Raw genomic sequence first — 13465 nt, 5'->3', positions numbered from 1 at the left:
GGTCGGTTGTCGAGAGGAATGGTGACCTGGATGAGGAAATACAGCACCGAATAACATGCGGTTGGATGAATTGGAGGAAGATGAGCGGGGTCCTGTGCAACAAGAGAGTGAGTTGTAAGAGGAAAGGAAAGCTCTATAAGATGATGGTGAGGCCAGCGATACTCCATGGTGCGGAGACGTGGCCTATAACCAAGGCACAGGAGAGGAAGATGGAGGTAGCGGAGATGCGAATGTTGAGATGGATGAGTGGTGTGACAAAGAAGGACAGGATAAGTAATGACTACATCAGAGGGATGGTTAAGGTGGGACCAATTGGCAAGAAGATACAAGAAAGTAGGCTGAGGTGGTTTGGACATGTTGAGAGGAAGAGTGAGGAGTATGTTGGTAAACGAGTGGAGTATATGGAGTTGGAGGGAAGGAGGAAAAGAGGCAGGCCCAAGCTCAGGTGGCGGGATAAGATGACAGAGATCTTAGGGAGAAAGGATGGCGTCCGAAGGATGCTCTGGACTGGAGAACTTGGAAGAGGAAGGTTAAAGATTGGAGCGCCGACCCCCGTTTAACATGGGATAAGGCAGAGTGAAAGAAGAAGAAGAAGATATACTGACTATAACCGAGACTAGAATAACAATTAAATTTATTCAAAACGCAACATGTTTCATCGGATTGTCCAACTTCTTCAGGCGTGGGAACACAGAACACACATATACATATGCATATATATATACATATGCATATATATATATATATATATATATATATGTATAGATATAAATGTAGAAAATACTTTCTACATTTATATCTCCTCCAGAGATTTTTATTTAATAAGGTTAAAACACCTTATGGTAACTTGTTTTGGCGAAATACTTACAAGCCCTGTACTACTAAATCTTGGTATTTCTAATTTTAGCCTAGCTCCCACTGACGAGACCTCAATAAAGGTCGAAACCGGTCTGGGTAGTGGCCTCTTGCCTTTAATACAAAACATCATACATCCCCTTCTTGGAGATGTGTTTTGGCATTAAGGGTAAATATTAAGATTAGTGATCGGAGCTTGTTCCACCTTTGCCACGAGTTGCCCTGGTCCTGCACTACCTGTGGGATCAGTTAGACTTGCATCAATTGCAGGCGCAAACTTGACTTTTAGTCTGTTTGCTTACTTGGGAAATTGGAGTAAAACCAGGTTTAAAATTACTTGGTATCTTTAACATATTTATACCCATTGAAAAGTCTGACAAAAGCAGACATCCAGGAAGATTGTCAGTGGGTTATGAAGGAATTTCACAAAAGGTTAGGACTTTGGATCTCTTTTTTTTCTTCATTCCAATAGCCTTATGAATAATTCACTCAGTAGGGGGAAGACCTGAGAACCCGAGCTGCGAAGGCTTACATCGAGGCAGTGCAGCTCTTTGTAGGCTGCATCACTCAGGCCAGGTTCTTCCTCCACTCTATCAGTCCCTCTTTTCCTTGGAGTTTCATTTGAAGTTCCATTGATTTCATTCAAAAGTCATATCAGGTTTTTCTTTCCTTAGTCTAACTACAGAATTTATTTATTCTTTCTATTTTTTAAAAAAAAAAAAAAAAAAGTTTTATTTCAGATGTGTTACAGCGCAAGCTGTAAAAAGAACAGACGTATGGAGACTATGTCAGCAGACCTGTTTGGCCACAACCTCTAGTAGGTTATCAAGTTAAACAGATCGTCTGAGGCCTCTTTATTACCTACCACTATCTTACTCTATCTTTATTTTCTTCCCCTCTTGCTATTTGCTGACCCTCAGCACATCTTTATACTTCACAGGCCGATGATGAAAGATGAACTCCCATTCTGCCTACTCACTGATGAGACCTCAGAAAAGGTTGAAACTGGTCTGGGTAGTGACCTTCTCTCATAATGTAGAACAGTAATACAGCTCCTAGGGACTGGGTTTTTACATTATGAGTAAATACTAAGAGCAGTGAATGGAACTTGCTCCACCTTTACTATGAGTTGCCCCGTGTTGCACTACTAAGTATATACCATGAGTTGCCCTGTTGTAGCACTATCAGGTATTTGTCTTACGCTTTGGCTCTCCACACTTTATATAGTTTCTATATTTGGCATGAAACTCTTAGATTTCTATCTCCGAGTTCTTTATTTGGCTCTGAAACAATGTAAGATGTAATATCCCCTTAATTTAAATAATTTTACGTTGCCGAATTGAAGCCCTTGGCTCTTTATATTTAGTAATTATTTTCATTATTTTTTTGTTATAATGAAATACAGAACCTGAAGGTTTTTTTTATTAGTTATAGAAACTCGCATCACAAATGCTTTCCATTTTTGGCTTCACAAAGACAGGCCCTTTTTATGGCATGTTTGGCTGCAGTGCCCTAATTTCTGCACAAATGTTCTCCTTCAGCTGTTGGATTGTCTAGAATTTTTTCACAAACACACCTTTTCCTTCAAGTAACCCCAAAGAAAGAAGTCGGGAGCCATCAAATCTGGAGAATGTAATGGCTAATTAATTGCAGATCTTTACAAAATTATTCACTCACCAAAAATATGCCTTAGGAGTGCTATTGTGCCTCTAGTGGTGTAGACAGTGGCTCCATCTCACTGAAACCACATCTCAGGTCTGCTTCTACTGCAGAGCATACAAAATTTTCAATCAGAGCCAAATATTGCCTCCCAGTGACCGTCGCTGCATTACCATCTTGAAAGGAAGTAAGGTCCAATGATTCCCTGTGACATTACTCCACACCAGATCATGCACTTCAGGAAATGCAGTTCATGCTGGTGAACAGCCCTTGGTTCTCCAAACCCAAATCCTGTAGTTCTGCTTGTTTATGAAACCAGTGGGGTGAAAGTGAGCCCCATCAGACATAATTAGATGATGAGTAAAGATGTTTTCTTCTCCAGCAAATTGTTGAAAGCAGACATGCATATTTTTACATTGCTGATAATCTGTCAGTTTTAATTGCTCTACCAGTTGGATCTTGTTATGGGAAGAGGCATAAATGGTTTAAAATGCTCTGCAGTGATATCAAAGACATACCTAGCGGGCCAGAACACCTTCAGGTCAACTTTCCTAGTTCTTTATTACTGTACCCACATGTTGAATGGGGTCTCCCAGATCATGGCAAGTCACTCATATAACCCCTCTTGCTGGAAACAATCAAGCAATAAATGATTGTTTCCAAGGAAGCATTTCTGACATTAAAATGGCAGTGATATGTATTAGAAAAATCTAATAAAATTGCACAATTTTAGTTTGTTGTTGGGTTGTAAACTTTTCCATGATTAATTTCACAAATGTTCCTTAGAATACCTGAAAAAATTAATAATCAAAGTTCATCACATTTTAAACCCCTTCGTGACTTATTGTGGCCCATATATCAAGAAAGTTAATGTAACCTCCATGTATAAAAAATGTATGTATGAAACCTCCATGAAGTGTCATATTATAAGAAACTATACAGGGGTTTCCCTCATCATGAGAAACCACTCTACACCTTATAATCCACCAGTTCAGCAGCAGTAATTGAGCAACATAAGTAATGTCAGTCAAATGCCATCATTGTCGTAGTAGCATTCCAAAACAGAAAGTTAATTCTTTATTATGAGAAACAGATATTAGATAAAGCACAAGAAAACATTGAAGAAAAGTATGGAATTATATACTTCCCACCAAGTCACATGTTGACCATCATGATGGTAAGCATGAAAGTGGTCTTATATGACTGGTGTAATTTGTATGACATCACCTAAGAGGTGATGAAAACACTGAGAAAAAAACAGCTGCTTGCACAGAGGAAAAAGTGTAAAATTCAAACTGTATTGAAATGTGAAACAGAAAGTTCAGTCTAGAAAGAGATGTCTAGTCCAGCTTAGAAAGTTCAGTCCTTGTATGCAGTCAGTAATGGCATTTACTAAGGACAAACTTGAATAGCATTACATTGAAGGTAATAAAAAATCATAATTTCCATTGGTTAGTTGCCTATTGAAATTCCCATAATCACCTCCCACCCAAAACACATGCACTTTTAACTACAATAAAATAAAAAAAATCAGCTAATGCCATCAATAATAATAATAAATTATTATTATTATTATTATTATTATTACACCCTTCATGGATCAGCGGATTCATCGTGGGAGGTTCAACTTACAACATAATTATCATATAGAATCTTAAAATCCTTAACACTATTTGCATTACAACATTCTGGTAATGTGTTCCATTCACTGACAATTCTCCATGTAAAAAATCTACTCTTCACATTGAATGTGATAAAATTCATCATTTCCATTGGTTAGTTGTCTATTGAAATTCCCATAATCACTCCCACCCAAAACGTGCACACACACACACTTTTAACATATCACTGCAGAACTTTTACATAACTTCCAGGGATGACCTCTGGTTTTTCCCCTCTTTCCTTCTACTCGTTTTATAATCTCATCTGGATTAATCTGATAAAATCCTCTCACTAACTTAAATATCTCTATCATATCACCTCTTTTCCTCCTATCCACCAAACTGTAATCCACATCTCTTCAACCTCTCTCTCCATAGCCAGTATTCCAAAGTCCTGACATTGTCTTCATCACTTACCTCTGGACCCTCTCCAATGTCTCCACATCATATTGAAAACCAGGTGACCAGATTTGAGCACAATAGTCCAAGTGTGGTCTAACCAGGACTTTATACAGTGGCATAACCACTTCATTATCCCTACATGTTAGAGTAGTTCTTATCATAGCAGCACTACGATGTGCAGCCTTTGCAACACTAGCAAAATGCCCTCTAACTTCACTCTCCTGTCAACCACCATTCCCAAATATCTAATCTAATCCACTTCCTGTGGTATGGCACCATTGATATAGTACACAGCCTTATATTTCTGCACTCCAAAATGCAACACCTTGCACTTATTGATATTAAAACTACAACCCACTCCTTTGTCCAAGTAAAATGTCTATTCAAATTATAATAAATGTTACATTATTTTAGATTTGGTCTGTTCTCTCAGTCACTGTAGTCAATTACTATTATACTATTTGTATAATGGTAATTGACTGAGTGAATTTAATTGTCTAGCAAAAGCTTACCGCATAATGACAGAAGTGGTCTTTATTAGATAAACAGTGTTTATGAAATCCTTAAAAAAAAATTTAAAGAAAGTCAACTTAAGAGGGTCAATTTTTTTTTAAAGATGTATTGCGTAGCTCATAAGTCAAAACTTATGAGCTAAATATGAGTAGCTCATATTTAGTAGCTCCTATTCATAAGTTATGAATAGAAGCTACTAAATTAGCAATATATGATATATGTAAAAATCAACAAAGCTGGTATGGTAGGAAGTCAATTGAATAAATTCATATGGAATAAGAGAGAAATTAGTTAAAAGACGAAATTAGCTGTATACAAGACAGTGTTCAAACCAATTTTAACTTATAGATCTGAGAGCTGGGTCAGAAGTAAAACACTTGACCAAAGACTGGAGACCGCAGATATGAGAGTCCTGAGAAAGATTAGAGTCATGAACAGATGGCATCAATGGCAATATCATATTAAAAACAAGGATATTAGGAAAGAACTTGATATTGTCAGCATCCAGGAATGCATTAGCAGAGCTAATCTCAGGTGTTATGGTCACTTAAACAGAATGGGCGAGGAAAGATATTAGGAAAGAACTTGTCAGCATCCAGGAATGCATTAGCAGAGCTAATCTCAAGTGGTATGGTGACTTAAACAGAATGGCAAGGAAAGATTATCAAAATAAGTGTTCTCTTTCAGGTTGGCAGGAAAACAACCCAGAGGACGACCAAGATATATGTGGATTGATACTGTACAAAGTGCCTTAGACGATAGAAATATAAGATCTGATAATGTTGGAGTCTTGACACGTAACAGACTGATTTGAAGGAAAATTGTAGATAGGAAGTTAGTAATGATGTAAATTTTTCATGTAGTACTATACTATCATATCCTGTACACCCCTTGACGGTACATGGCAGGAATTTGATGATGATGATGATGATGAAATCCTTCTTATCACACATCCAAAGAAGAGCAAGACAATATCTAATTATATGCCTGTAATGCTATTCTTGTATAGCGAGACCTGTTGAATTTCCATAATTATACAATTGCACATGTGCCACAGTAGAAAATTATATTTATTTTACAAATATTTTCTTATGTATTGTTAGACATCATCAGTGTGAGCCACCCTTTTGTGACTGTTCCCCTGTGGCCCAGACAATCATTCATATTTTGAATGACTGCCCAAGGCACCAATTTCATGCTGATGGCCTCCAGGGCATCCATGCGGTGACAGATGAGGCCATGGATTGGCTTTCTGGTCTGGATATTGACCTGTAGCTGCTTTTGCCATAAGAATAAATAAAATCAGTGTGAACAGAGAATAACTGTAAAGAATTTGAACAATAGAACAGTAGAGTGCATCCAACAAATTTGAACCTTTTTCTTTTATTATTATTTATGTGATTCCCACTCACAAAAAGATGAAAGCCTGTACTACATTAATACCATGAGCGGGCTGTGGATTTTTTAATTCCATTTTTTATTAATTTTTATACTATTTTTGTATTTATTTATTTATTTTTTACGTAGTCTAGAAACCCTGCTCTAGAGACTAAACATGGAATTTTTTCAAGCCAATTCAACTCTCTAATAAGCAGGGTGGTGGTGTCACACCAGGTGATGAAATTCATCTCCTACCTAAAGGCAATCATAAACATCCATGCCCATGGTGGGATTCAAACCCACAGCCTGTTAGTTGGAGAGTAGATATTCTAGCCACTTGGTAAACCAGACCCTCTATACATATATTGTGTTTGTTAAGTTAAAAACTATTGAGCTGAAAATGATAATTAAGTTATTTTATTTATAATACAGTCTATTTAACATGGTTGAGTATAACAATTTTGGGATGGTAAGGCAGTCATTTAAGATTTGATCCATTAAATAGAACTTTGGTACTTTCTTTGAATAGTCATTCATACCTGTGCATAGATCTGTGCAATAGTTTGGTGTTTTCTCATTGGATTCTATAGTTTGCATTTTAAATTCCATTCTGTGCAAGGTCAGATTTGTGTGGTTTGATGAGCCAGATGTGGTCTTTTACTGACTGATCTTCCCACTGACCTTGAAGGTGGCAATAAGTTGGTATTACACATGTGATTGTATAATTATGTAATGATATTCATCTCACCTTTTCCCTGCTTGAAATGCATAATCTTAATTATATATTTAACAATAGCACAGTTAATCAGAAATCATTTTTCTCTCCCACAGCCAATTCTTTATTCTTACTTCAGGAGTTCCTGTTCTTGGAGAGTCAGAATAGGTAAGATTTTTTCACATGCTTTTCTTGATTTTATAACAGAAAGCAAAACTAATTAGAGGAATCCACAAAATATCCAAACCACTTATCTGTGCCAATTTGTTGTTTGATGAGAACTTAGTAGCTAAGAGAATCGTAAAAACATCAAATTCTTAATGCTTTTTTTTTTTTAATTTCTGAATGTATTTTGAAAAAAAAAAAAAGGGGGATTTTAATTTTTTTTAAAGGTAATTTAGTCTTAAAGATGACAAAATCATTAAAGAAACTTAACTTAATTTCCCTCCTATCTTTCAAATAAATAACTCTCAAATAGTTTTTTTAGTTCTAAAATGTCCAAGACTTCATTAGAAAATTAGAGATTGTTTCATTTTTATAACAGATTTAAAGGGTTATAGGTACTTTCTGAGCAATCCAAAGTTTATTACATTATTATTATTATTATTACGTAACACCTCCGGGGAGTCCAAAGACTCATCGAGGGAGAGCACCTACTCTACAACTCTCTGTCTCCACTGCTCAATCCACCAACTACAACGAACCACAACTACCATCATCATCATCATCTACACCACTGCTATCTACTGCCCATCATCACCACTAGTATTTTCCAGACAATCACAAACATCCATGCCCACAGTGGGATTCGAACCTGCAGCCTTTTGGCTGGAGAGCAGATACACTGATCACTCGGCCAACCAGGCCAGCAAAAAAGGCTTAGAGAAATATCTTCTAGTTGCTGACTAGATTTGAAACCAAGCCTTTCTTTGTGCGATCAAGCTCCAGGTGTGCAAACACCACATCCATTCAGCTATGCAGGCTTCTAAAGCAAAACTGATTAGAGGAATCCACACAATATCCAGTCACACATTTTTCATTTAACTGCAGACCACTTATCTGTGCCAATATTACATTCCTCATGAAGTTAGCAGACTTATTGGATAGGCTCAATCAACTGGCAACATATTGAATCTTAAAATTCTAACGCTCCCTGCATTCACAGCATGTTGTGGTAATGTATTCTGTTCACTCATTTCTCCAAATAAGACAGGCAGATCACTTATTGTTTACAAGAGAGCTGAAATAAGAAATATTTATAGAATCGTATTATTATTATTATTAGATCCTACATGAAGGCGGCAGGCTCATCGTGGGAGGTTTATTCAACTGACAACATATTTATCATATAGAATCTTAAAATCCTAAACACTCCTTGTATTAACAACACATTCTGGTAACATTCCATTCACTGACAATTCTCCATGTAAAATATTTACTCCTCACACCCCTCTTCACCACACTCTTACATAACTTCCAGTGATGACCTCTGGTTTTCCCCTCTTGCCTTCTACTCATTTTATAATCTCATCTGGATTAATCCGATAAATTCTTTTCACTAACTTAAATTTCTCTATCATATCACCTCTTTTCCTCCTATCTACCAAACTCTGTAATCTACATCTCTTCAACCTCTCTCTCTCTCTCTCCATAGTCAGCATTCCAAAGTCCTGACATTGTCTTAGTCACTTACCTCTGGATCCTCTCCAATGTCTCCACATCATATCGAAAACCAGGTGACCAGATTTGAGCATAATAGTCCAAGTGTGGTCTGACCATTGCTTTATACAGTGGCACAACCACTTCATTATCCCTACATGTTAGACTACTTCTTATCATAGCAGCACTACTACTACAATGTGCAGCCTTTGCAACACTTGCAATATGCCCTCTAAACTTCGGTCTACTGTCAACCATCACTCCCTAATCTCATCCACTTCCTGCAGTATGGCACCATCGACATAGCCTTATATTTCTGCACTCCACAATGCAACACCTCGCACTTATTGATAGTAAAACTACAATCCCACTCCTTTGTCCAAGTAAGAAGTCCATTCTTCCTGAAGGGAATTAACATCTACTTATAATTCTTCCCAACTTTGCATCATTAACAAATGACTGAAGATTCTTAGGCAGTCCTTATGATTTATCATTTACAAACAAGTTAAACAACAGGGTCCCAAGAACAGAACCCTGGGGGTATACCACTGGTTACCTTCCTTTTTTGAGACACTGCTCTATCATACACAACCTGCTAGTATTGTTCACAGAGCCAATTTCCAATTCATCTAACAATATACTATCTATTCCCATCCTCTGCAGCTTGTACACCAACTTATCATTTGGTAATCTATCAAACGCTTTTGCAAAGTCCAAGAATATCACTGTACATGATTCTCCCTTATCTAATATACTTGTTACCTTATCATAAAATGCAAGTAAATTGCTAAAACTGGACCTACTCTTTACATATTTATGCTGACCATCATAAAGAATGCTATGTACATTAACCCAATCTTGAATTCTGTTCCTAATCAATCTCTCCAACACCTTGACCACAACTGCAGCTATACAGACTGGTCTATAATTGGAGATTTCTGTCCTAGAACCAAACTTGTGCAGTGGTATATTTTGCCTTCTTTCCACTCCTTAGGAATCTTACCTACTGCAGGACTTGCATTAAATAACCAGGTCAGGGGTATAGCCAACTGTGGTACACAATTCCTTAAAAATATGTGGCGATATGTCATCAATTCCCACAGCCTTATTAACATCTAACCCAACCAACACCTCTGATTCTTTCACTTCCAATTCTCCTGTTACTTGCCTCCCTTTTATATATTTCATGGCATCATTTACACCAGTATGGTATATGCTGATAAAGTGCTTGTTCAATAATTCCACTATATCCTTTGCAGCTGTTATTCTGCTGCCACGACTATCCACTAGTGTCAACCTGCCATAATTATTCTTTCTCTTGCTAGCGGAAAATTCCCTTGAATTAATCTCTTGGCCTGACCAACCAATCTCCTCTCATACTGCACCTTTTCTTTCTTTACCATGCTCATCACCTTTCTAGCCTGCACTTTATACTCTTCATGGATCCGATCACCATCAACTGTCTTGTATCTACTCCATAGCATTTTCTTTTTCCAGCCTTGCTTGATTTCACTGTTCATCTATTTCATTCCTACTCTATTTACTTGCTTAACCCCTTGGTATGTAGTTATACACTGCTTTGTGAGTTTCCATGCATTGTCAGCATGTTTTCCACTCAGCTCATCTACCCAACATACTGATGCTAAATGACTGCATAGCTCCTATAATCACCTTCTTTATGCTTCTACATATATCCATTTTTGGCAGTAACTTTTTCTTGTTTCATCATTTCCCAAACAAGCACCTCATGATTACTCTCACCAACCAGCGACATTTAGCAACTCATTAACAACTACATCTTAGTTATCACCAAATCCAAAACATTATGCATTCATATATATATATATGCATTCATAAAAATGAATTATCCTGAATAATCATGGCAAGTAGGATTTTGCATAGTTTGGTGATAACAAATATCTAGCATTTCTGCTTGCCTGATCTGTGCAGCTGGAAGAGGATAGCCAATTTGTGAACATTAAAATCCCTGGAGAAAATAACTTCACCATTAGCAGAGATAGATTGAAGAAAATCAACATTTAAAGAGAGAAAGTGATAAAAAGAATACATGAATTTGATATAATGTGGCAGAGAGATTTTCAGCCGAAGGAGGTCAGAAGCAGGAGATTCTAAGTTGGCTACTCTTTGACATGGCATGTCAGAGAAAACATATGCACACATTTCACCTTTGAGTCAGAATGAGTCAAAGAGTGTGTTCTTGGGAAAGTTAAATTGAGCAGTGTGTGAGGAATCTCTACTGGTGGTAACTTAAATCATATACCAGAAACTTTTGTAGAAACACCAGAAAGATTTGCAGAAACTCATTTCCAGAGCATTCGATAAGGTATGTTCAGCTCAAGCATTCAATAAGGTGTGCATGAACGCCTGTCCAACATGCCATCCATTGGTCTTCTCCCATTTTTAAATGACATTCTCTCACTGGCCAATAATAATAATATCCAAAGTTTGTTTATTATTATTGTACATTCCATTCCTCCTGTTCATTTGACAATACTTGAAGTGCAAACATCCCAAGTTTCATAATCTTCTGCATGAATCTTTAAAATCTTCTACCATATATTCTTCATCCTCAAATGTTTCAGGGGCCCTAACAAGGTGTATCTTTTGTAGATACAGCATTTGGTGACAGAAGTAAGAGACAAAGATATGTGATAGCAGTACAAACATACCAGTGTTTCTGATCATCCATGCAACAAATGAAAAGCCAACAGGGAAAATATCACCCTTCTTTATTCAAAAGGGTTTAGAAGAACTGGGAGGAACTCCCAAAACTGTTAAGAAATTACATTCTAGTGATATCCTTGTGGGGTGCTTAAGGGTCAAGGCTGTATAACTGAGAGGAGACCTCCACATAGCCTTTAAAGGAATGCGGAGAACCGACCAGGGCTTCTGACCTAATGTCCAATCCTCACCTTCTCGTGGTGCACCCTGTTGGGTATCTACTTGGATACTGAACGGACGAGGATGGGCTGGCAATTTGGGATTTAGCCGACCAAATTGTATTCTTATTGGTTAAACCAAAATATAGAATGATGGTACAACATGACAAAATTTCATGCCGGCTGGGGCGTCGCCCGGTTAAACAAGGCCCCCGTTGTTTTCGCCAGGGAACCAGGGCGAACAGCGAAAAGTCAGCTACTGGAACAAATCTGAAAATAAACCCCAACTCAACATCACCAGAGTTAAAGATCGGTACTATCAACGTAAGAAGCCTGAATGGCAAAGAAATGGAGCTAGCTGAGGAATTAGATAAGTACCAGATCGACATAATAGGGGTGACTGAAACAAAAAAGACCAAAACTGGTGAGCTCTTTCTGAGCAATAAATACAAAATGTTATATTCAGGCAATGACAATCAAGGAAAAGAAGGAGTAGCCATAGTATTCAACACAAAATACGAGGCTAATCTTCTTGAATGGCAGGCAGTCTCAAGTAGAGTAATGTGGGCAAATATGAGAATGGGGAACTGGACAATGAGACTTATTTGTGCCTATGATCCCACAGAAGGTTCTACTAAGGTAGAAGTGGAGGAATTTTTTGAGGCTTTAGAAAAAGCAACTGACACAATGAAAAATGAAAAGTTGGTCCTTGTTGGGGATCTGAATAGCAGAGTAGGAAATGATTGTCAGACATACAAAAATATTTTGGGAAAATTTGGAGAAAAGAGCAAAGCTAATAATAATGGCAAATATCTGTTGGATTTCTGCTCAGGACATGGACTGGTCATTACTAACACCATGTTCCAACATAAAAATGTGCACAAATTCACATGGAGAGAAGAGGCTAGGAATAAGAAAAGTCTCATTGACTATGTTATTGTTGATAGTGATGTTTTCTTCCTGGTGCAGGACACCAGAGTGTACAGAGGATTTGAAATTGGAAGTGATCACTATTTAGTCTTGAGCAGGATAAAATTGAATTTCATATTGAAAAGAATAACATGTAAGAAAGTTTTAAAGTGAATAAAAGTTGAGCAGCTCTCAGATGTGAACTGTAGACTAAAATACACAAAGATTATTGAAGAAAAAATGAAAGAGTTTGAGAACAGGAACCAAACCTTGGAGATTCAGTGGCAAACTCTGAAGAAAACATTGATTGATTCTGCCAGAGAGGCATGTGGTGAGGTTGTTTGTAAGGATAAAAAAATCAGAACTCCCTGGTGGACACAGGAAGTTAAAGAGGCAGTGAAGGAAAAGAAGAAAGCATACCAAAAGTTCCTGGCAAATAAGTCAGCTTTTACTCTTAGAGAATATAGAGACAAATGCAAGAATGCTAAACACTGTGTAAAACTGGCTAAACAAAAGTCATGGGAGGACTTTGGCAAGAATATAGAAAATAAATATCAAGAAGGTGGCAAAATATTCTGGAGGTTGTTGAAGAAACTTAAGAATGGAGGAAAGAGTGCTGTAAAAGGAATTAGAGATGATAAAGGTGACATGAAAACGGGAGAAAAAGATATCCTTGAAGTATGGAGTAATTACTTTGAAAAACTGCTAAATGAAACAAGCAGTGATGACAGCACAGTGGTAAAAAACACTGACCAGGCATGCAGTCAGGAATACATATCCATACTTGAAGTAGAAAAAGCCATCAAAGGCTT

At 37.3% G+C, this 13465-nt stretch overlaps 1 protein-coding gene across 1 annotated transcript in view; it reads left to right on the top strand.

Annotated features, from left to right (window-relative positions):
• The window catches only part of LOC150102308 (maleylacetoacetate isomerase-like), a 103446-nt gene that overhangs the window by 11403 nt on the left and 78578 nt on the right, over positions 1-13465 (top strand). The window contains exon 2 of the mRNA XM_090399622.1: positions 7302-7353. Coding sequence (XP_090255748.1) covers positions 7302-7353 — 52 coding nt within the window. The remainder of the gene's footprint in view (positions 1-7301; positions 7354-13465) is intronic.

The sequence above is a fragment of the Typopeltis vanoorti genome, chromosome 10, assembly GCF_054136105.1.
Source record: "Typopeltis vanoorti isolate ZY-2024b chromosome 10, IOZ_Tvanoo_1.0, whole genome shotgun sequence".
In the NCBI taxonomy this organism is placed as follows: Eukaryota; Metazoa; Arthropoda; class Arachnida; order Uropygi; family Thelyphonidae; genus Typopeltis; species Typopeltis vanoorti.
The sequence above is the reverse complement of the archived record's forward strand: the minus strand, read 5'-3'. Positions and strand labels throughout refer to the sequence as shown.